This window comes from Neofelis nebulosa, chromosome 17 (genome assembly GCF_028018385.1).
Source record: "Neofelis nebulosa isolate mNeoNeb1 chromosome 17, mNeoNeb1.pri, whole genome shotgun sequence".
Lineage (NCBI taxonomy): Eukaryota > Metazoa > Chordata > Mammalia > Carnivora > Felidae > Neofelis > Neofelis nebulosa.
The window spans coordinates 2,941,382-2,965,999 of record NC_080798.1 but is presented as its reverse complement, the minus strand read 5'-3'; the positions used below and the strand labels follow the sequence as shown (position 1 = coordinate 2,965,999).

At 44.8% G+C, this 24,618-nt stretch overlaps 1 protein-coding gene across 1 annotated transcript; it reads left to right on the top strand.

The window, feature by feature from the left end:
* Nucleotides 1-1,835: 1,835 nt before the first annotated feature.
* On the top strand, nucleotides 1,836-23,646 carry NLRP9 (NLR family pyrin domain containing 9). The gene is made up of 9 exons (XM_058707613.1): nucleotides 1,836-2,654; nucleotides 8,094-9,654; nucleotides 11,795-11,956; nucleotides 12,917-13,084; nucleotides 16,141-16,311; nucleotides 19,823-19,993; nucleotides 21,382-21,552; nucleotides 22,014-22,184; nucleotides 23,132-23,646. Exons 1-9 carry the CDS (start codon nucleotides 2,375-2,377, stop codon nucleotides 23,262-23,264), a joined length of 2,988 nt encoding a protein of 995 aa, XP_058563596.1. The 5' UTR covers nucleotides 1,836-2,374; the 3' UTR covers nucleotides 23,265-23,646.
* Nucleotides 23,647-24,618: the final 972 nt, after the last annotated feature.

Here is a 24,618-nt window from a genome sequence, read left to right as displayed (position 1 = left end):
ATCTGGAACCCAACAATGGCTTTGCCTTTGAACTTCTGCAGAGTTCTAGAAAGGATGGCTTGAGGTAGCTAGAGGGAGAGAGTTTACTCACTCATTGAGCTGTTATTGGCAAAGCTTTGACTATCTGCTTTGACTACACACTTTTTAAAAAATGCTTTTTTTTTTTTTTTTTGAGAGACACTGCAAATGGAGGAGGGGCAGAGAGAGAGGGAGACACAGAATCCGAAGCAGGCTCCAGGCTCTGGGCTGTCAGCACAGAGCCCAATGGGGGGCTTGAACCCATGAACCGTGAGATCACGACCTGAGCCAAAGTCAGACACTTAACCGACTGAGCCACCCAGGTGCCCCTCTAAATTTTTTTTTAATGTTTATTTTTCGAGAGGGAGAGAGAGAGAGAGACAGAGACAGAGCACGAGCAGGGGAGGGGCAGAGAGAGAGGGAGACACAGAATCTGAAGCAGGCTCCAGGCGCTGAGCTGTCGGCACAGAGCTCAATGGGGGACTCGAACCCACAAACCGTGAGATCATGGCCTGAGCCAAAGTTGGACACTTAACCTACTGAGCCACCCAGGCACCCCGGAACACTTTTGTTACAAGTCAACTCTCCCCTGTAGGAGGGCTGGTAGACTTGATTTTCAGTACCCAGACTGGAGTCATGTGTTTATGTAAAATAAAGTATCATCTGATACTCCAAGCATGGTTGGCCAACACCCTCTATGAAAGTCCAGATAGAAGACGTCTTTGGGGGCGCCTGGGTGGCTCAGTCGGTTGACCGACTGAGAAGGACAAACACTGCATGATTCCACTTGAATGGGGTATCTAAAAGAGACCCAAGGAAGCAGAGTAGATTGGTGGTTTCTGAGGGCTGGGGGAAGGGCAAGGATGGCGTTACTGTTCCGGGGGTATAAACTTCTGGTTATGCAGGATGAGTGAGTTCTAGGGCTGTGCTGTGCAACATTGTGTCTACAGTTAACAACACTGTATTGTGCACTGAAGACTTTGTTAAAGGTACAGGTGTCGTCTTAAGTGTTCTTATCACAGTAATAAAAAGAAAGACATTCGTAAGATCTAACTTCTGCCTTTTCCATCCCTGGAGAGTTATTCGAGAATACTCATCGGTTTCCTCATCTATAGATGCTACCCATTGTAGGTGCTGTTGTGGAAGCTTAAGAAATTGCACAAGATGATGGGACAGCAGAAGTCAGATATTCAGATCAGGAGAGAGTGGCTCCTGTGGGAGAAGATTGCCCACAAAAGCCCGGCGGTTATATCATACAGGGGGATGTAATTAGTAGTGTCATCAGAAAAATCCATCAGTCAGCAGCTGTCAGCAATGCCTGAAGGAAGATTGCTCACACCTGAGGTGGAGAGAACATGCCTAAATGGTTTCCTATCACCTCCAGAGTGTAGACGATCAAGAGTCATGCCAACCAATGGGGAAGGAGAGATTTTATGGCCAATCAAAGTTCACGCACAGACTTTTAGTGTGGCTTCCACAGCTGTTCTTTGATGGAGACCAGCCAGGAGGACCAGGGGCCAGATTGGGTGAGGACGTTTTCTCCTTGATCTTTCTTTTTCCATCGTTTCCCCCTTTCAGCACTTAGTGTAGATCTGGTGTGCATAAAGAACCAGGTAGAGGGGTACCAGAAATGCTCAAGCCTGCCCCCTAGTTTTGGCAAGGATGTACCAATGTGACAAACATTTTAGGTCACAGAGAGGTTGTCTATCCTCCCCCCCCCACCCCCCCGCCAACTCTAGGTGACAGAACGGGACTCTTCAGGCTGACCCGGGGCCCCCTGTATTTCTAAAATGTAACCGGGGACATGGAGAATTGGAGCACCTCACGTATCAGATAACTAAGGAGAAAGGGTGAAAACACCAGAGAGCTATTTCTCAGACTCGGTTGGTCTGTCGGTTCTGACTTGTGAGATGCACATGAGGGGAGAGATATGAAAAACAGAATTTTAGCAAGGGGGATTTATGAAAGAGGGAGGAAACTCTGGGTGCCCCAGAGTTTATTTTATTTTATGTTTTTAATTTATTTTGAGAAAGAGAAAGCGAGCAGGGGCGGGGCAGAGAGAGGGAGAGAGAATCCCAAGCCGACTCTTGGGAGTCAGTGCAGAGCCTGACTCACCGCTTGATCTCAGGAACTGTGAGATCATGACCTGAGCCGAAATCAAGAGTCTGACATAGTCGTATGCTTAACCCACTGAGCCACCCAGGTGCCCCAGCAGGATTATCAATAATTTTAAGCCACTCTCAACTGCAGATTTATCTCTGTAATCACATCATTCTCCCTCAGGTACTACTTATTCCTTGTTTTTGAAGAATTTTTTTCTCTCTGGAGATTTCCAAGTTCACAACCCCAGGGCAAGATGGCTGAATCCTTTTTCTCGGACTTTGGCTTATTGTGGTATCTGGAGGAGCTCCGAAAGGAAGAGTTCTGGAAATTTAAGGAACTCCTCAAGCAAGAACCTCTGCAACTTGAGCTCAAGCCAATCCCATGGACCGAGTTAAAGAAGGCTTCAAGAGAAGATGTAGCAAAGCTGTTGGGCAAACACTACCCAGGAAAGCAGGCATGGGAGCTGACACTGAACCTGTTTCTACAGATTGAGCGGCGTGACCTCTGGACAAAGGCTCAGGAAGAGATCAGAAGTAAGTGTAGGAGGGATGAAGGGGGCAGGGACCCGTGGAAGAAGCTTGGTTCACTGGAACCTTGTGAGAACGAAGGGGATAGTATTAAATTAGTGGCTACTCTCCATCAGTTGAGAATGCATTGTGGGTCAAGGGAGCCTTGGAGGTCATGGAATTGTAAGGCAACTCTGGCCATGCATGGGCCAGTGATGGCCTGTGGGCGGGTAGTGTCCTGTTCATCTAAGGGGTGTCTCCCCATTTTCCTGTCGGGAGCTGAGCCCGTGCTCTTATGAGGGATGCTCCGGGTGTTCATCACCAGGTGTGCTGAGATAGAGTTGCATTATGGTAGTTGACTGCCCTTTTGACTAGACCTGCTCCAGGGACGAGGCAGAATCCTAACATTAGGAAATAATCAGAGAGAGCTTATGTCCCCGGCACTACAGAAAGTGCAACTGATGCCTAATATCTTTTTATTCCCACCACTATCCTGAGGTTTACAAATGGGAAAACCGTGGTCCCAACAGCATTTCCTCATGTTAGATGACTTTTTCAGCAGGGACAGGTCTGACTTGACATCAGTTATTTTTTTTTTAATTCTTTTTTTTTTTAATTTTTTTTTTAACGTTTATTTATTTTTGAGACAGAGAGAGACAGAGCATGAACAGGGGAGGAGCAGAGAGAGAGGGAGACACAGAATCTGAAACAGGCTCCAGGCTCTGAGCTGTCAGCACAGAGCCCGACGCGGGGCTCGAACTCACGGACCGTGAGATCATGACCTGAGCCGAAGTCAGACGCTTAACCGACCGAGCCACCCAGGCGCCCCATTTTTAATTCTTTTTTATTTTTATTTGTTAACACTTATCCATTTTTGAGAGGCAGGGAGAGACTTGAGAGACAGGGCGCGAGCAGGGGAGGGGCAGACAGAGAGGGAGACACAGAATCCGAAGCAGGCTCCAGGCTCCGAGCTGTCAGCACAGAGCCCGACGTGGGGCTTGAACTCATGAACCTCGAGATCATGACCTGAGCCAAAGTTGGACGCTTAACCGACTGAGCCACCCATGTGCCCCCAAATTAGTTATTTTTTTTTTTAAATATAATTTGTCAAGTTGGTTTCCATACAACACTCAGTGCTCATCCCAACAGGTGCCCTCCTCAATGCCCTTCACCCACTTTCCCCTCTTCCCCACCAGCCCCCCCCCCATCCACCCTCAGTTTGTTCTCTGTCTTTAAGAGTCTCTTATGGTTTGCCTCCCTCCGTCTCTGTAACTTTTCCCCCCCTTTTCCTCCCCCATGGTCTTCTGTTAAGTTTCTCAGGATCCACATATGAGTGAAAACATGTGATATCTTTCTCTGACTTATTTCACTTAGCATAATACCCTTCAGTTCCATCCATGTTGCTGCAAATGGCATGATTTCATTCTTTCTCATTGCCAAGTAGTATTCCATTGTATATATAAATCACATCTTTATCCATTCATCAGTTGATGGACATTTAGGCTCTTTCCATAATTTATCTATAAAAAACTCACAAAACTCCACACCTGAAAAGCAAATAATCCAGTGAAGAAATGGGCAGAAGACATGAATAGACACTTTTCCAAATCAGTTATTTTTTGACTCATTGATGGCTCATTTACACCCTCTGCTGGAAGGATACGCTTTAAAAAAAAAAAAAGAGACAAAATGTCAGACATTTTTTAAAAAAAGTATTTCTTTTTTTAAAAAAGTTTATTTATTTATTTTGAGAGAGACTGAGACAGCACGTGCGGAGAAGGGGCAGAGGGAGAGAGAGAATCCCAAGCAGATTTCGCACCATCAGTGCAGGGCCCCTCGTGGGACTTGAACTCACAAACCATGAAATCATGACCTGAACCAAAACCAAGAATCAGTCGCTTAACTGAGCCACCCAGGTGCCTCCAGACAAGTCATTTTTTTTTTCATTTTTAAAAAATTTATTTTTTTAAAATTTACATCCAAGTTAGTTAATATATAGTGTAATTATGACTTCAGGAGCAGAATCCATTGATTCGTTACCTACATATAATACCCAGTGCTCATCACATCAAGTGCCCTCCTTTTTTTTTTATTTTTAAATTTTTAAAAAATGTTTTCATTTGTTTTTGAAGGAGAGAGACAGAGCATGAGTGGGGGAGGAGCAGAGAGAGAGGGAAACACAGAATTTGAAGCAGGCTCCAGGCTCTGAGCCATTAGCACAGAGCCCGATGCGGGGCTCGAACCCACAAACTGTGAGATCATGACCTGAGCTGAAGCCAGATGCTCAACCGACTGAGCCACCCAGGCGCCCCTCAAGTGCTCTCCTTAATGCCCATCACTCAATTAGCCCATCTCCCCACTCACCCCTCCTCCAGCAACCCTCAGTTTGTTTTCTGTATTTAAGAGTCTCTTATGGTTTGTCCTCCTCCCTGTTTTTATATTACTTTTTCTTCCCTTCCCTTATGTTCATCTGTTGTATTTCTTTTTTTTTTAATTTTTTTAACATTTATTTATTTTTGAGACAGAGACAGAGCATGAACGGGGGAGGGTCACAGAGAGAGGGAGACACAGAATCTGAAACAGGCTCCAGGCTCTGAGTGGTCAGCACAGAGCTTGACACGGGGCTTGAACCCACGGACCGTGAGATCATGACCTGAGCTGAAGTCGGACGCTTAACCGACCGAGCCTCCCAGGCGCCCCATCTGTTGTATTTCTGAAATCATATGATATGTATCTCTCTGAGTGACTAATTTTGCTTAGCATAATCCACTGTACTTCCATCCATGTTTTTGCAAATGGCAAGATTTCATTCTTTTTGATTGCTGAATAATACTCCATTGTGTGTGTGTGTGTGTGTGTGTGTGTGTGTGTATATATATATATATATATATATATATATATATACATTTTCTTTATCCATTCATCCATTGATGGACATTTGGGCTCTTTCCATACTTTGGCTATTGCCGGAAAAGTCATTTTTTTTTTAAATTTACCTTTGATACAGTAACTCAAAGTTGCAGGATGCTTTGCCCAATTTTACATGTTAATCTCTCATTGATTTTTATCTACTTGTGGGAGTAGACTTCCTATTCTGGTAAGTAAGCCAAGATCCAGATGGATTATAATAGTCCTAAAGTCTCACGATGCAAAGTAGTTGAACCAAGCCATGTCTCCTGGGTTGCGGACCCATCATGCAGTGGCTGGACTCTCAATTGCCACGGCAATTCCTAGGCAGCAAGCTGCTGTTGGGCCAGCGTGCCACATGTCCATAAATGTGGTCCGTGAGGACAGAATGAGCCCAGATGGATTTAGAAGATTCATTGCTCCCTGAATAACAGGAAATGAGATTTATGTTCACATTAGTTTTTGTCCTTTGAGTCTCCCTGGGGGTGCAGAGGGAGGGTTTGGAGGTGGGCTCAGATAGATCTGAGACATAGTTGAGGAGCCTGGAGAGTCAGACATCCCGACCTTACCTAACACCCCTTGACAGCCCTGCCCTCTGCCCTCCAGGGACTGACACTAGCTTTATTACACTGGCAAGTCTCCGGGGAGCGAGAGACATGTCTACATTTCTCCAGAGGGGAAAGAAACATCCGTTTTTATTGTGAAAACATTTTTAATTATTATTTTTTAAAGTTTGTTTATTTTGAGAGAGAGAGAGAGCGCTCAAGCAGAGGGGGAGCAGAGAGAGGAATGGGTGGAGAGAGAGAATCCCAAGCAGATTCTGCAATGTCAGTGCAGAGCCTGATATGGGGCTTGAACTCACTAACTGTGAGATCATGATCTGAGCCGAAATCAAGAGTCAGATCCCTTCTTTTTTCTTTTCGTGCAAAAAGGTGATTTTATTAAAGCACGGGGACAGGACCCATGGGCAGGAAGAGCTGCACTATAAGTGTGGGGGGCACTGTTGGTGGAGTCCAGGGAGATAAAGTCTAGGGGGAGTTTCCAAAGAGACTTTCACATGCTACAGACTTACTGGAGGCCTAACTGTTGTCAAGCTAAGGTTGTTTTTCTCTCTAGCAAGGCATTAACATTGAGACAGTAGGGAGTTCCTGGACTTTAGGCTATGATGGGATTGCCTTTTTCTGGTAAACTGGTGGAGACTGTTATCAGTTTCACCATTTGTTTTTTGTCCTTTCTTGTTTTTGGGTAGCTGGGAGTGTCCAAGGAATATCACATATGTCCCACCTGGGGGAGGGCGGTGCTATCTTGTGTTTTGCCCTCAGCCTGCTTTACACTGTCTTGTCATATCCCTGCCGGACAATTTTGACCTTTAAATCTTTAAGGTTGTTGGGGCGCCTGGGTGGCGCAGTCGGTTAAGCGTCCGACTTCAGCCAGGTCACGATCTCGCGCTCCGTGAGTTCGAGCCCCGCGTCAGGCTCTGGGCTGATGGCTCGGAGCCTGGAGCCTGTTTCCGATTCTGTGTCTCCCTCTCTCTCTGCCCTTCCCCCGTTCATGCTCTGTCTCTCTCTGTCCCAAAAATAAATAAAAAACGTTGAAAAAAAAAATTTAAATCTTTAAGGTTGTTGAAGGTAGAAGCTCTCATCTTCCATAGCTTCTTCCTTCTGAGTAGGGGCATAGAAAGAGTCGGATCCTTAACCGACTGAGCTACCCACATGCCCCGAAACACCTGATTTTAGAAACAAATCTTCCTTTGCCCCAGCGAGAGGAGGGCCATCGCTACATTCCAAGAATGTTATCTAGTCCTATATCCTTGGACAAAACCATCAATGCCCTTTGCTTGGAAAACATGCAGAAGAACCTCCCCTACTGTGGTGTAGATTAGGCTATGGTCCTTGACCACATTTGTCATTTTATTTAACCTCCTGTAATGTGTTGCCTTGAACATGGAAGGTACATCGTAAGGGTGGGTTGGAAGAATGATGATTCAGGGGTGTGTTTCTGAAATTAACCTGCAGTCAGCATGTCAGAACAGAAATAGCTTAGACCTTATGGTTTCAAATCAGACAGATGTGCGACAGGCACCTGACCCTAATAGTTATTCACTAGCGCAAATTAATCAAGAGACACATTCTCCCTCTCTGATTTTTTTGGGTAAAGTGGGAGTAGAACAAATCTCGATGGGTTGTTGACATGAAAGACATAGTAACCATAGTAACATTCTCAGCCCTGGTTCCTGGCAGACACTCAGTAAATGATAGTGGTTATGGGATTCTTCACTGGGGAGGTTTTGAATGTGACTCTGAAGCATTCACACAATATATTGCCTTGTAGCTCTGAGATAGGCTTCTGGTTTGGGCTAGGTGCTTACATGGACGTGATTTGAGATAGCTTATGGTCCTAATAAAAACTAAGTTAATTAGCCTGGCCATCCATGGACATACCGTAGTCTTCATACAGGTGCTCAAGTAAATCTCTAGGGATCATTCTGGGTGTCAAAGAATGAGTGCACTTTTTAAAAAAATTGTTTAACTATCTGGTATTCTACCCCTGTCTACGCAGATAAACCAAACCCATACAGAAATCACATGAGAGAAAAATTCCGTCTCATATGGGAGAAAGAAACCTGCCTTCCAGTTCCCAGTGATTTCTATAAAGAAACCACAAAGAATGAGTATGAAACCCTGAAGGCTGCATATCCTGCCAGCCAGGCTGGAGAGCCCACACCCACGGTGGTCTTGCAAGGTCCAGAAGGGATTGGCAAAACCACCCTTTTGAGGAAAGCCGTACTGGAATGGGCAGAGGGCAACCTTTGGAAGGACAGATTTGCATTTATCTTCTTCCTCAATGGCTGTGAAATGAACGCCATTGCAGAGACCAGCTTAGTGGAGCTCATCTCCAGGGACTGGCCTCAGTCTTCAGAGCCGGTCGAGGACATTTTTTCCCAGCCAGAGAGAATCCTGTTCATCATGGACGGCTTTGAGGAACTCAAGTTTGATTTGGAGATTACGACTCAGCTGTGCGACGACCAGAAGCAGCGGAAGCCAATGCAGATTATCGTGAGGAGTTTGCTGCAGAGAAAAATGCTTCCAAAGTCTTCTCTGCTTGTCGCATTGGGAACAGTGGGCATGAGAAGATATTATTTCCTGTTGCAGCATCCAAAATACATAGTCCTCCCAGGATTCTCTCATCATGAAAGGAAGCTGTATTTCTACCATTTCTTCCGCGAGAGGAGCAAAGCCATGAAAGCCTTCAGTTTTGTGAGGGACAACGTCCCGCTCTGTATGTTCTGCCATAATCCTCTTGTATGCTGGCTGGTGTGTACTTGTATGAAATGGCAGCTGGAGAAAGGAAAAGACCTTGAGGTTGCGTCTGAAAGCACCACTTCTTTGTATGCATCCTTTTTAATTAATGTATTCAAGTCAAGAAATGAAAACTGTCCCCCCAAGCAGAGCAGAGCCCGACTGAAAGGCCTGTGTACCTTGGCTGCAGAGGGAATATGGACGCGCACATTTGTGTTTTGCCATGGGGACCTCAGGAGGAGTGGGGTATCTGAGTCCGATACCTTGATGTGGGTGGGCATGAGACTCCTTCTCAGGAACGGCGACTGTTTTACCTTCATGCATTTGTGCATCCAAGAGTTTTGTGCTGCCGTGTTCTATCTGCTCAAACAACCCGAGGACAATCCTGACCCGGCCATTGGAAGTGTGACCCAGCTTGTAACAGCAGGTGTGAGTCAGGTCCAGAGCCACTTGTCCCAGATGATAACATTCTTGTTTGGAGTTTCAACTGGAAAAATAACCAACATGCTGGACACGTCCTTTGGTTTTCTCGTGTCCAAAGAGATAAGGCAGGAAATAACCCAATGCCTTAAAAGTTTAAGTCAGTGTGACGCCAATCAGGTTGTGGTGAATTTCCAGGAATTGTTCAGCGGTTTGTTTGAGACCCATGAGAAAGAATTTGTAAGACAGGTGATGGATTTCTTCGAGGAAGTTGATATTTACATTGGTAACACTGAAGAATTGGTAATATCAGCATTCTGTATGAAACATTGCCGAAATTTGCAGAGACTTCACCTGTCTGTAGAAAATGTCTTTTCAGATGACTCTGGATCCATCACAAAGTGAGTCCCTCTATTAATCACCCCTATCCCCACCCTACACACACCATACTTGTATCTTGTTTTAGTTCCCAATGGGTCCTCCATGGATGTTTACATGTAAAAAACATGGCTTTTGCAATCAGAGACTTTTCACGGTTGCATTTTTGGTTTTTAGTTTTTAAATTGAGGTATAATTGACATATTATATTAGTGTCAGGTGAACAACTTCATGATTCAGTATTTTTTTTAAAGGTTATTTATTTACTGAGAGAGAGAGAGAGAGAGAGAGAGAGAGAGAGAGTTGGGGGCGGGAGGGCAGAGAGAGAGAGAGGGGGAGAGAGAATCCCAAGCAGGCTCGCACTGTCAGCACAGAGACCAACACGGGGCTCAAATGCATGAACTGCAACATCGTGACCAGAGCCTGAATCAAGAGTCAGATGCTTAACCAACTGAGCCACCCAGGCACCCCATAATTCAGTATTTTTTAAAAAAACATTTTAAATGTTTATTTATTTTTGAGAGAGAGAGAGAGAGCACAAGCAGGGGAGGGGCAGAGAAAGAGGGTGACAGATATCCAAAACAGGCTCTGCACTGACAGCAGATAGTCTGACACAGGGCTCGAACTACAAACCACAAGATCATGACCTGAGCTGAAGTCACACGCTTAACCCACTGAGCCATCAGGCGCCCCTCAGTAATTTTTTATGTTGCAAAATGATCACCTCAATATGTCTAGTTAACAGCTGTCACCACACATAGTTACAAAAATTTTTCTTGTGATGAGAACTTTTTAATTTTTAAATTTCTTATTTTTTAAACAATAAATTAAAAAAAATATTTATCTATTTTTGAGAGAGAGAGAGCAAGAGTGAGAGCAGGGGAGGGACAGAGAGAGAGGGAGACACAGAATCCGAAGAAGGCTCCAGGCTCCAAGCTGTCAGCACAGAGCCTGATGTGGGGCTTGAACCCGTGAACTCTGAGATCATAACCTGAGCTGAAGTTGGATGCTTAACTGATTGAGCCACCTAGGCACAACTTATTCTTATTTTTTAACGTTTATTTATTTTTGAGAGAGAGAGAGAGAGAGAGAGAGAGAGAGGAGAGAGAGAGAATCCCAAGCAGGTTCTGCACTGTCAGCACAAAGCCTGATGCGGGGCTTGGACTCCCCAACCTCGAGATCATGAACTGAGCTGAAACTAAGAGATGCTTAACCTACCCTGCCACCCAGGTGCCCTGAGAACTACTTTTTTTAAAATTTTTTTTTCAACATTTTTTATTTATTTTTGGGACAGAGAGAGACAGAGCATGAACGGGGGAGGGGCAGAGAGAGAGGGAGACACAGAATCAGAAACAGGCTCCAGGCTCAATCAACATTTTTTATTTATTTTTGGGACAGAGAGAGACAGAGCATGAACGGGGGAGGGGCAGAGAGAGAGGGAGACACAGAATCAGAAACAGGCTCCAGGCTCCGAGCCATCAGCCCAGAGCCTGACGCGGGGCTCGAACTCACGGACCGCGAGATCGTGACCTGGCTGAAGTCGGACGCCTAACCGACTGCGCCACCCAGGCGCCCCGAGAACTACTTTTTAAAAGTGAACTCTACACCTCACATGGGGCTCAAACTCAGTCCCAAGGGTCAAGAGTTGCACGCTCTATGGAATGAGCCAGCCAGGCGCCCCATGATGAGAACTTTTAAGATCTGCTCTCTTAGCAACTTCCAAAGATGTAATACAGTATTATTAAGTGTAGTCACGCCCATGCTGTACATTACATCTCCATGACTTTATTTTGTACCTATATGTTCATATTTTTGGATGTAGTTTCCTGTTTCACTGATGGATCACCAAATCTCAACCTTCATTCATACAACAGTCAGGTATTGTTGCCTAAAGCTGGAAGAAAAGGAGGCTGAATAAGACTGAATAGCTTGTCTAGGGTCACTCAGGTAATAAGTGGTTCAAATGGGGTTCGATTCCCATTGCTCTGGCCTCAGGGTCCTTTCCTTAGCCACTTGACCTGTTAGCTCAGCCAACCTGGCCTTTCTTCTCCTTGTTCAGGCCCAGGTGTCTTTTGGGGGCTCTGGGATGGTGTTCTGCCTGTTTTGAGAATGTGTTGAGTTGTAATGAGCCACTGGAGAGTCACGGTCTTTGTTCTCCCACAGTGATGAGGAGAAGCTCTCCTTCTGGAAGGACCTTTGTTCTGTGTTCACGGCCAACAAGAACTTTCAGATGTTAGATCTGGACAATTGTATGTTTGATGAGCCCTCCCTGGAAATTCTCTGGAAAGCCCTGGCTCATCCTGTTTGTAAACTCCAAAAGTTCGGGTAGGTTGGATGTTGACCTGTAAACAACTGAGTTTCATCCTTTCTACTCTGAATTTTTTGGGAAATACCAATGCACAGAGCTGCAATCCAATGGCTCAAGAAAAATTTGGGGAGCACTTTCCTTGATACCAATATTTTATTGACAAGAAGCAACTGTGAGCAAACTGGGGGACTTTAGGATTGAACATGGTCAACAGGGTAGGTCCCCAGCCACTATAGGTCAGTTTCATTCACAAATGGGGAAGTGCTTTGTTTTCTGGCGTGGGTGGCTGCCATTGGTTACCCCTTCTTTTTTTTAATGTTTATTTACTTTTGAGAGAGAGAGAGAGAGAGAGAGAGAGAGAGACCGAGACCGTGAGTGAGTGGAGGGCGCAGAGAGAGAGAGGGAGACACAGAATTAATTACAAGTAGGCTCCAGGCTCTGAGCTGTCAGCACAGAGCCCTATGTGGGGCTTGAACTCATGGACAGCGAGATCATGACCTGAGCTGAAGTCAGACACTTAACCGACTGAGCCACCCAAGTGCCCCAAAACCTTAGTTTTTAAACAAATGGATCCTTTCCTTGGGAAACATGTTTCTTCTTGGAGAGTTAACTCAAATACGTGCATCCCCGTTGTATGTCAAGCTCCAGCCTGGACCTGTGGGTGCAAAGATGCACAAGCATCATGTCCCCATCCTGACGGTGCTTAGAATTTAATATGGGATGAGTTTGGTTCACTCCCTTCCAGTATGGACAGTGGTGTGTGGGCATGCAGGGACTAGCAAGAAGGAGAGAACCGAGCAGCTGAGCCTCTGTGTCTGCTGTCTGAAAACCCCAGGTAGAGAGAATTTACAGGTGGCAGTAACGGGATATCTACAGTGTTGTGAGCCTAAGCATGGTAGACAGGTGGGAGGAATTGTGTAAGACGTATCTTCCTTTGTGCTTGGACTCTGCTGCATGAGTTTCCACATTTTTTCTAGGTATAATTTTGCATCTTATGTTGGAAATGGCCCAGACTTCTTTGAGGCCATTCTTCACAACCCTTATCTGAAATGCCTGAACCTGCACGGCACTAGACTCTCCCTTGTGAACGTCAGGCAGCTGTGTGAGACGCTGAAGCACCCCGTGTGCATCGTGGAACAGCTGATGTGAGTCTCGGCTTGTCCTCACTCAGTGACGTTTCTTGTCCAGCATGGAATTTTCCGTGGAATGTGCCCATTTCTTTCCTGCATCAGTCTTTTGTCTCTTACATGGTAAATTTTCCATCTCAGCCTCTCCAGACCTCAGAAGAGCGATCTTCAGACCTCTCAGAAGGCTTGTTACAGCTTTCCCTCCTTTGGTAGTCACTTGGATTACTTCTCGTGGACACCTTACCTTCCTCTTCTTGGTTCTGTCCTCAACCACCTGTGCCAAAACCAAAACTCCATTTTTTTTCCCCTGAAGATATTCATAGACACTTAAAATGAGAAATCATATCAATGACCACAATTGTACTTATGTCAATCTGGTTGGTGACAACATGAAAGCCAGAGGGAAAGCGATTTGCCTCAGATCATTTCTTCCTCTTGAAAATTATCTGGGATGCCCCTACCTACCATAGTTGGGTGGTTTTTAGACAGGATCAATCCATTTTTTTAGCAGAAAGAAAAGGGGGGGTGTAACTGAGAACCAACTCATTAAACCCACCTGGAGAATATGCTCTTCTCTCCCCTGCTTCAGAGTCTCTTCTTTGCTGGAAAAGTTGCAAATGTAATCAACAGATTCACATACACTTGGTTAACTGTAACTTGGTTGAGATCCATCAGGAGAGAGAGGTGCATTCCGTACATGAGTTGTTTGAACACACAGGCTTTCTGTAGATCCTTTTCCTCATTTGAACTCTTTCCATATCATGACTTTTTTTTTCTACTCTAGCTCTCTCTAGTGATGGGGAACTTAGAAAATTCCTGAGTATTTTGCTCCATTTCATGTTAGGCCATTTGCACAGGGTTTTAATATTCCACATTAGCATAAGAATTGGGGAACAGATCTAGGAAACCAGGGGTCATTTGTAGACATTTACTGAGGGAAACTTTGCCTCTTTGGGGCAGACCAATTGTAATCTTGACTTCAGTTTGGTATTAGGGGTGGGAGGTCCCCCAAATCAGGTTCCCCCCAGACCATTAGTTCTCAACAGAGGGCAGTTTTTTTCTCTTAGGAAATGTCAGCATCTGGACATTTTCAATGGTCATCATTGCCTTGGGAGGATGCTACAGGCATGTAGTGGGTGGAGGTCAGGGGTGCTACTCTAAGCATCCAATAACATCCAGGACAGGTCCCACAACAAAGAATTTTCCATTTCAAAATGTCAACAGTGCTGAGATTGAGAAAGCCGCTCTAGCCTATGATATGTCCTATTTTTTAAAAAATATTTTTTATTTTTAAGTCATCTCTACACCCACCAGGGGGCTTGAATTCACAACCCTGAGATCAACAATTGCATTCTCCACCAATTGAGCCAACCAGGTGCCCCCACAAGATGCTCTTTTCAGCTGCATTAAGGCTCAGACCAGGGCTTCTCAACCTTAGAACTATTGACGGACAATCAGATTTATTGAGCTCCAGATCATTCTTTGCTGTGGGAAGAGGGGCTGTCCACAACAATGTAGGATGTTGAACAGCATCCCTGGCCTCCATCTACTAGATGCTAGCAGCACCCCTCTCCCTAGTTGTGACAACCAACAATTTCTCCAGACACTGACAAATGTCCCCCTGGGGTAAAAAATCATCCCCCTGTTGAGAACCACTGGCTCTGATTTTTTTTTTAAATTTACATCCAAATTAGTTAGCATGTAGTGCAACAATGATTTCAGGAGTAGATTCCTTAATGCCCCTTATCCATTTAGCCCATCCTCCCTCCCACAACCCCTCAGTAACCTTCTGTTTGTTGTCCATATTTGAGAGTCTCTTCTGTTTTGTCCTCCTCCCTCTTTCAGTATTATTTTTGCTTCCCTTCCCTTATGTTTATCTGTTCTATGTCTTAAAGTCCTTATATGAATGAATTCATATGATGTTTGTCTTTCTCTGACTGACTAATTTCGCTTAGCATAATACCCTCTAGTTCCGTCCATGTAGTTGCAAATGGCAAGATTTCACTCTTTTTGATTGCTGAGTAATACTCCATTGTGTATATATACCACATCTTCTTTATCCATTCATCCATCGATGGACATTTGGACTCTTTCCATACTTTGGCTATTGTTGATGGTGTTGATATAAACATTGGGGTGTGTGTGTCCCTCCGAAACAACATTCCTGTATCCCTTGGGTAAATACCTAGTAGTGCAATTGCTGGGTCGTAGGGTAGTTCTATTTTTAACTTTTTGAGGAACCTCCATTCTGTTTTTCAGAGTGGCTGCACCAGTTTGCATTCCCTTGCAAAAGAGATCCTCTCTCTCTGCATCCTCACCAACATCTGTTGTTGTCTGAGTTGTTAATGTTAGGCATTCTGACAGGTGTGAGGTGGTATCTCAATGCAATTTTGATTTGTATTTCCCTGATGATAAGTGATGTTGAGCAGTTTTTCATGTGTCGGTTGGCCATCTGGATGTCTTCTTTGGAGAAGTGTCTGTTCATGTCTTTTGTCCATTTCTTCACTGGATTATTTGTTTTTTGGGTGTTGAGTTTGATAAATTCTTTATAGATTTTGGATACTAACCCTTTATCTGATATGTCATTTGCAAATATCTTCTCCCATTCCATTGGTTGCCTTTTAGTTTTGCTGATTGTTTCCAGATTTTTTCCTAACTTCAGTGGAAAGCAATAGGGATAAATAAATAGAGTCATGTAATTACATTTGTGCTTTTATTTTTATTTTATTAAAAAATTTTTTTAAATACTTCTTTATTTTTGAGAGAGAGACACACAGAATTTGATTGGGGAGGGGCAGAGAGAGAGGGAGACACAGAATCTGAAGCAGCCTGCAGACTCTGAGCTGTCAGCACAGGGCCCCATGTGGGGCTTGAACTCATGAACAGTGAGATCATGACCTCAGTCGAAGTCGGATGCTTAACCTACTGAGCCAACCAGGGGTCCTGCCACATTTGTGCTTTTCAAGTCTGGAATGTAGATGGTGGATTTGCTGGTGTAAGGCTGGAAGCTGGGATATGGTCCGTGGCCGCTCAGAGCCTGTGGTCACATCCTGCAACATGTGTCTCACATGCAGGTTGGGGAGGTGTGACATCACAGCAAAAGCTTGTGACGATATTGCCTCGGTCCTGGTCTGCAACAAGAAGCTGAAGCTTCTGTCCCTGGTGGAAAACCCCCTGAGGAACGAAGGCATGCTGATGCTGTGTGACGCCCTGAAGCACCCAGACTGTGCCCTGGAGACACTGCTGTGAGTCCATCTGGGGAAAGTGGGCTCTGGGGAGACTGTGGACAGGTACATGCGGACCCATCAATAGTGGAGGCAATCAACTGCCCACTGAGGGAGACTGCAGAATGCAGAGTCTATAGTCAGACCTGCCTCTCCATGCCTCAGTTGCCCTGTCAGTAAAATGGAGCTGGTACAACACCTCCTCCATAGCGGCACCATGAGGTTGAATTCGAGAGTTGGAGACCCACCCTTAGGTACCTCGTGTCTACTTGAGAGCCCAGTAAATCCTGGTTATTGTGAACAAGGACCATGCCTTAGATACAATTGGTGCTGGGGAGAGGGAGCGTGTAAACATCGAAGACAAGCCATTCATTTGGTCCGTTTTAGGAGCAAGGTTTGCATGTTCTAGGTTATTACTGGGGCCCTCCAGAGCTGCCATTTCTCTCATGCTGCAAATATGCACAGTGGAGTGCTTCCTCTGTGGTGGGCGGTTGGCCAGGGCAGCGGTAGAGTGGGACCCCTGTTTGCCCAGTGAGGCCACATGGGAAACTTAGTGTTAAATCAGGTGGAATGTCGTGGTGGTTCCACGTGGGGGCAGGTGCAAGAACGCCAAATCCGTGGGTGTGCATGAGCAACCCAGAAACAGCTGTGTTGTGTGCACACACATGCATGTATGTGTGCACATAGGCCTGTGCATCACACTCACACACACACACACACACACACACACACACAGTGGCATCTAAGACAGGAAAGGGAAAGAATACTACCACTGAGATGACATTCTAGACTGTATAGGAAAATCAACAGTGAAATATGTTCCAGGAACATTAAACACTAAAACCAAACCATGAAAGAAAGAAAGAACCACCCCCCCCGCAACTTTGATCTATAAAGATTAGAAGGAAAAACCATCGGGGGTACAAAAGAAATGACATACTGGAAGGTGGAAAGATTTGGCTATGAAATAAGTGGCTGATGTTATACAATGAGTAGAATTAACATGTACTTGATGACCAGCAATTAAAATGGGCTGTATTTTTCTTTCTTAAAAAATTTTTTTTTAATGTTTATTTATTCTCGAGAGAGAGTGACAGACAGAGACAGAGTGTGAGTGGGGGAGGGGCAGAGAGAGAGGGAGACACAGAATCCGAAGCAGGCTCCAGGCCCTGAGCTATCGGCACAGAGCCCAATGCAGGGCTCGAACTCACAAACTGTGAGGTCATGACCTGAGCCGAAGCACGATGCTTAACGGACTGAGCCACCCAGGTGCCTCTCAAATGGGCTGTAGTTTTCTAAAGGGTTCTTCAAGATCCATCACTTAACGCGTTTTTTTTTGTTTGTTTATTTGTTTGTTTTTACACCATAATCAGTATTCCTTAAAAATAGGTGGAATTTGGGCCATCTGGGTGGCTCATTTGATTGAGCATCTGACTTTTGATCTCAGCTCTGGTCTTGATCTCAGGGTTGTGAGTTCAGGCCCTGTGCTGGGCTCCATGCTGAGCGTGAAGCCTATTTAAAAAAGAAAAAGTAGAAGTTAAGAAACAAAGCAAACAAACAAATGAATGAAAAAAGAGAGAAAATGCCAGACTCTTAAAAAAATAGTTGTTTATTTTTGAGAAAGAGAGAGCATGCACACAAGTGAGTAGAGAAGGGGCAGAGAGAGAGGGAGACACAGAATCCAAAGCAGGCTCCAGGCTCTGAGCTGTTGTCACAGAGCCCGACGGAGCGCTTGAACTCACAAACCATGAATTCATGACCTGAGCCAAGGTTGGATGCTTAACTGAGCCACCCAGGTGCCCCTAGATTCTTAAATACTGAGAACAAATTGGTGGTTGCCAGAAGGGAAGTAGGTGGCGGGATGGGTGAAATAATGAATTATGTGATGGGGATGAAGAATACATTTACCGTGATGCTCACTGAGTAATTAATATACAGAATTGTTGAATCATTTTATTGTACATCTGAGGCTATTATAACCCTGTATGTTGATTATACTTCAATAAAAAAAACTTTTTTAATGAAAGACTGCTGAACATGTACAAATGTCACTAGTAATTTTAAAAGTAAAAATGTTCAACAAAATAATGCTCTTTATAACGAATGCTCAAAAATTTAAAATATATTCCACTTGGCCAGGATTCTGCCAAATAGACAGATTTATACAATGATTGGGAGTATTAATTTGTTGAGGTTTTTTGCAAAGTATGTTAGCAAATAAAGTGAAATGAAGGGCGCCTGGGTGGCGCAGTCGGTTAAGCGTCCGACTTCAGCCAGGTCACGATCTCGCGGTCTGTGAGTTCGAGCCCCGCGTCAGGCTCTGGGCTGATGGCTCGGAGCCTGGAGCCTGTTTCCGATTCTGTGTCTCCCTCTCTCTCTGCCCCTCCCCTGTTCATGCTCTGTCTCTCTCTGTCCCAAAAATAAATAAAAAATGTTGAAAAAAAATTAAAAAAAAAAAAAGTGAAATGAAGAGTCTTAACAGTAAGCCTTAAAAAAGCATTAAAAAAAATTTGAGGCAAGGTAGTAATTCAATATAACTTAAAATGGCAGAAAGTATAAAGAATACAAGTGGAGATATTTAGGAAATATATACAGTAGTGAAGCCACTGGAGATTATCTTATGCAACCATTAACGTATTAATGAATTTTCAAAATACGTATCAGTGAAGTTTCAAAATTCAAAATACTTATTTCATTGAAAAAAGTTTGAAGTACTTGCCATTGGCTGATCTTAAACACGAGAAGATGGGAAGAAAAATCCATCATAGATGAGCAGTGTTTGTTTATCAGAGACTTGTGCTTCCTTCCTGCCAGAGGTCGTGCTTAGGGGTCCCCTGAAGCCCAGGCAAACAACCAGAGTGAGTGAGGGGCTGGGTGGAGGTGCTGGTGAGTTGGACAAGGCCTGTCCCTGCCACATGGGAGTTTCTGTTCCCCGCCGTGTGTCTTTGGCTGCGTGACCACCTGCCACGGAATTTCAGGTAGCTGGCTTGTCTGTGGGAGGTAGAGGTAGGAAATTCCATGTGAAATCTCTTGGTTCTTACATGTTGACCGCTAATTAAAAACAAAACAAAACATGTCAAACATAATATCAACTAAATTCACTACATCCAGGGGTAACATTCATTCGTGAGCTGCTGGTGTCTTACGCTTCCCCTTGCTTTCCAAATTTCCAACAGTGGGTATAACCAGAGAAATCATGTTAAATACGGCGTCATCCAGCACATTCCACCACATGATAAGCACAAGTCCCTAGAAGGGATGACTTTGGCTAAGGTCACCTAGCTGGTGGTAACCTGACTTGAAGCTGGAATCTGAGATTCTGTTGCCCAGTTTGGGATGCCCTATTCCAGATCCCACATTCTTGCTTCTGTGTTTGTGCAGCTGTCGGGTGTTCTAATTCTCTTACTTTTCTCAAGTGACTCTGGAGTATGAGGAATAACTTGCATGTGGCTTCATGAAAAGGTTACCAGATGGAGCCTCAGCGGGTTGACAAGTTGAGTGTGTGTGTGTGTGGGTGTGTGTGTCTTTGCAGGCTGATGTGCTGTGGCCTCACCTCTGTGGCCTGCGACTACCTCTCCCAAGCCCTTGTGTGCAACACATCCCTGTCCGTGCTCGATCTGGAGTCAAATCTCCTGGAAGATAGTGGAGTGGCATCTCTTTGTGAGGCACTGAAGCATCCAAATTGCAACATCGAGCAGCTGTGGTAGGTCTGGCTATGATTTGCATGAATGTCAGAGTATCCTTTTTGGATATCAGCACCCTGAAAAGGAAACAGGAAGGGGGAACATCACGGGGTCTGCTGAAAAAAGCAAGGCCCTGCCTGATACTTGCAGGGGTGTCCAGTGGTACTCACGTGTGTCTTGACCAAAGAGCTTGACAGGTCTTGGGTAGGACACACTGCTCTGGAGTTGGGTCTCTGGCCTCAGGAAGGCCAGAAATGGAATCCCCTGTGCCTTAGGCTAGCCAATGAACATGTGAGGATGCCTCACCTCTCCTCCAGTGTGACGTGAGGATAATTATGTTTCCCATGTCAAAGAATTGGGGTGACCAGTGGAAATAGTGCACATAAAGAACTATTACCAATGACTTACCCAAAATAAACAATCGATAAATGATGGCAGGAGGCATAGTATTATTGCTTCTACTGGGCACTGGAAACTCTTCTGGGTAGATAAGATGATGAATTAGTAAATGAAACACTCTAATATCTCTGTTTCCGTGGAAGTCAATTTTATGGGGTCTCTCTCTCTCTCTCTCACACACACACACACACACACACACACACACATACATGAGTGTGGGCTGCAAGTATATGTGTATATATCATGGTTTCTCAATCTTAGCACTATGACATTTGACCTGCATCATTCTTTATTGTGGGGACCGGCTGTCCTGTAGGATCTTTTATAGGATGTTTAGCACCATCTCTGGCTTCTACCCACTAGATGCTGTTGTACCCTCTTTCCCAGTATGGCAGACCAACATTGTTTGTGGAGATTGCCCAAAGTCCCCTGGGGCAGGAGGGAGGGACAAAAATCATTCCTGCTTGAGAACCACAGAAACACATACACACATATATCAGACAGATACATACATACACACACACACATATAACATATGTATGTCTAGGTATGTCCATACATGTGTATGTGTCCATACAGACTTATGAATATATGCATACATTATATAAGACTTATGAACATATGTATACATATGCTGTGGGTGATAAATACTGTGGAGAGCTTGGAGGTAGGACAGAGACTGGGGACATGATGCTATATAAAATAGTGAGAAAGGTCCTCACCAAAGGTGATGTTAGTGCAGGGAGTTGAAGGCAGTGAGGGAGTAACCCCACTGATACTTGGGCAGGAGCATTCAACCAGCAAGAACAGGTACAGAGGCCCTGGGAGAGCAGAGACAGGCAGCAGAATCACAGCCCAGCATGTTGGGCAGGAAGGTGGAGGAAACATCACCACTGTCATCTCAGAAATACTCGGGGACATCTTCCTTCATATGCGTAATTGAAAACAAGCTAAGCTGTGCAAGATGGGACCTCATGATTGTATCTCATGGTGTGTATTTTCTCCCCAGGTTGTCGGATTGTTACCTTACTCCTCTTTGTTGCAAGCACCTCTCTGCTGTTCTTGTTTGCAATGAAAAACTAAAGACCCTGAAACTAGGAAGCAATGACATACAAGACACCGGAGTCAAGGAATTATGTGAAGCTCTGAAGCATCCGAACTGTAAAGTAGAGACTCTTGGGTGAGCGTCACGGAGTATCTTTATGAGAAGTCTTGCCCATTTCAAGAATAAGAAAGGCTGGAGGATTAGTGGTACTTAGGGGAAGCAGGTTTAAAACCATGTGTGTCTGGAATGATCTGATTAGCAAAATGCCATCCTGTGAGGCCAGAGCTTACTCAACTTTGGCTCTATTGACATTTGGGACTGAGTAGTTCTTTGCTGTGGTGGGGAAGGGGCTGTCCTGTTCACTGTATGATGTTCAGCTGTATCCCTGGCTTCTTTCTACCTGAGAGATGCCAGCAGCACTGTCCAGGTGTGTCAGATGTCTTCACATGTTGCCACATGTCCCCCAGGGGACACAATGGCCCTGGTTGAGAACCAGTGGTCTAGACTCTAAAGTTTCCTGCTCAGAGGTGTGGAATTGGCATCTCACAGTGGTGTGCCTTCTGGCCTGCCAAAGCTGCTGTGTTTCCCTGTTGCAGGCTGGAAATATGTCACCTCACCACTGCCTGTTGTGAAGCCCTGGCCTCGGCCCTCACTGGCTGCAAATCACTGAGGAACCTGAACCTGGACTGGATTAGCTTGGACCATGATGGGGCAGTGGTGCTTTGTGAAGCCATGTGCCACCTGGACTGCACCCTGCAGCGGCTTGGGTGAGTGGACGCCGTTTCCCTTGTTGGTGAGACACCTCAGAGTGAGTGAGGTTAGTCTACGGTAGGTTTTTCTCACTCTTGGCGTGACTGACATTTGGGTTGGAGGGTTCTTTGCTATGGGGGTATCCTGTGCATTGCAGGATGTTAAGCAGTGTCTCTGGCCTCTTCCTGCCCATTATGTGCCTGTAGCACCTTCCTCTGGTCATGATGATAAAAAGTGGAAACGTTGAGGTTGCTGAGAGCCAACATTTTAATTGTTCTCACCACAAAAAAAGGAAATTATAATAATGTGACATGATGGATGTTGCTAACGCTAAGTTGGCAATATATAGATGTATCAAACCAACGTTGTACATTTTAAGCTTATCCAATGTTATGTATCCATCGTATCTCAATAAAATAATAATAATTTGAAAATTAATAATTAATGAAAAAAGAATAGCTATGACATCCGTTCCCTGAAGTAAAACACAAATGTCTCCTGACCTTGTCACATGTCCTCTGAGAGGCAAAATTGCCCAGGTAAGAACTGCCACCTTCCTATAAACACCATCTCCTGCCTTGTATTGCCTGTAAAGATGTAACCTCATCATGGACGTGACAGATGGGTCTATAAAGGGCTGAGCAGTTTTGACTCAGAAGCACTTTCCTAGAAGAGTAGCAGTCAGTGTCATTCTGAACATGATATTTGCATGTACAGTGTATGTATTTGGCATCTGTAGAATGAATATTTCGGTGCCCTCCATATGCCAGGCCCCTGGATGATATGCTGATGAGGAACAGAATGATTCGCAACCCCGTTCTGCACATTCCTACCCTTTCTCCACTCATTCACAATGATTTTCCCAGTCACTTCTAGGAAAGAATGGATTGGGAAGCAGCACTGGGATGTAGACAGGCAAACGATGATGCATGAAGTCAAGAAAATGTGGTTTCCATTTTCCCAGGCTGGACAAATCTGCGTTTGATGAGGAGACTCAGATGCTACTGACCGCTGTGGAAGAGAAAAATCCCCAGCTGACCATTTCCCACCAACTTTGGGTCAACGAAGAGTACAGGGTCAGGGGTGTGCTCTCTTGATGGGGAACACCTCAAGTAAATGTCTCACAAAGGCTTCTCCTCAGTCACAGTGGGTGTTCTCATCCTGACATACCCTGTCCTATAAACTGTAATTCATGGAGGTGGGGGCTGTGATTTCAGACCTGTACCTTTACAGCGTCCTAGCGATATGACGGTGGAATGTGACTCAGTTTATAAGTGCCAACTGTGCCTAAGTCCCCACCCCATCTTTAAAATTCCCACCTTCCCTTGCAGTATTTAGAGGAATACATTAAATGGATAAACACTTTGGAAAGCATGACTTTATTTTCTTAGTGGGTGTCTTGGGATGGAGGTAGGCGCTTGGATTTGAAGGAACCATAATCCTCTGACAATTTTGACTTAGAAGTGATGGTAGAATGTGTCTATAGGTTTTAGGTTTTTTTTTTTTTTTTCCCAACGTTTTTTATTTATTTTTGGGACAGAGACAGAGCATGAACGGGGGAGGGGCAGAGAGAGAGGGAGACACAGAATCGGAAACAGGCTCCAGGCTCCGAGCCATCAGCCCAGAGCCTGACGCGGGGCTCGAACTCACGGACCGTGAGATCGTGGCCTGGCTGAAGTCGGACGCTTAACCGACTGCGCCACCCAGGCGCCCCTATAGGTTTTAGGTTTTATTTGCTGTCCCTACATCCAGCATCCACCCAAACTTTCCATTTTTAGTTTGTGCAAATTGAGATTTGATCAGTTTTGTGGTCAAATAATAAAAATACATTTCCAAATCTCGACTTATATTTTATTTTTTCAAATATTTCTTTATTTTTTGGGAGAGTGCAAGCAGGGGAGGGGCAGAGAGAGGGGAACAGAGGATCTGAAGCGGGCTCTGTGCTGACAGGTTGACAACAGCAAGCCTGATGTGGGGCTTGAACTCATGAACCGTGAGATCATGACCTGAGTTGAGGTTGGATGCTCAACTGACTGAGCCACTCAGGTACCCCTCTACTTATCCTTTAGAATATGCTACTCCAACAGCTTTTTAAAAAAATTCAGTATTCTTCAGGCACCTGGGTGGCTCAGTTTGTTAATCTTCTGACTCTTGATTTTAGCTCAGGTCATGATCTCACGGTTCATGAGATCGAGCCCTGTGTCAGGCTCTGCACTGACAGTGTGGAACCTGATTGGAATTCTCTCTCTCCCTCTCTCTCTCTGACCCTCTCGCTCCCTCTCAAAGTAAATAATAAGCATAAAAGAAAATTCAGTATTCTTTTTTTCACTTGCATATACAGAGTTTAATCCAATGTTTTCTTTTTCAAATATACACAAATACATTGCTTAGTTAAACATGGCCTGGTTTTCTGTTGCCTCTACCATAAATTATTCATGCCTTATTGACCCT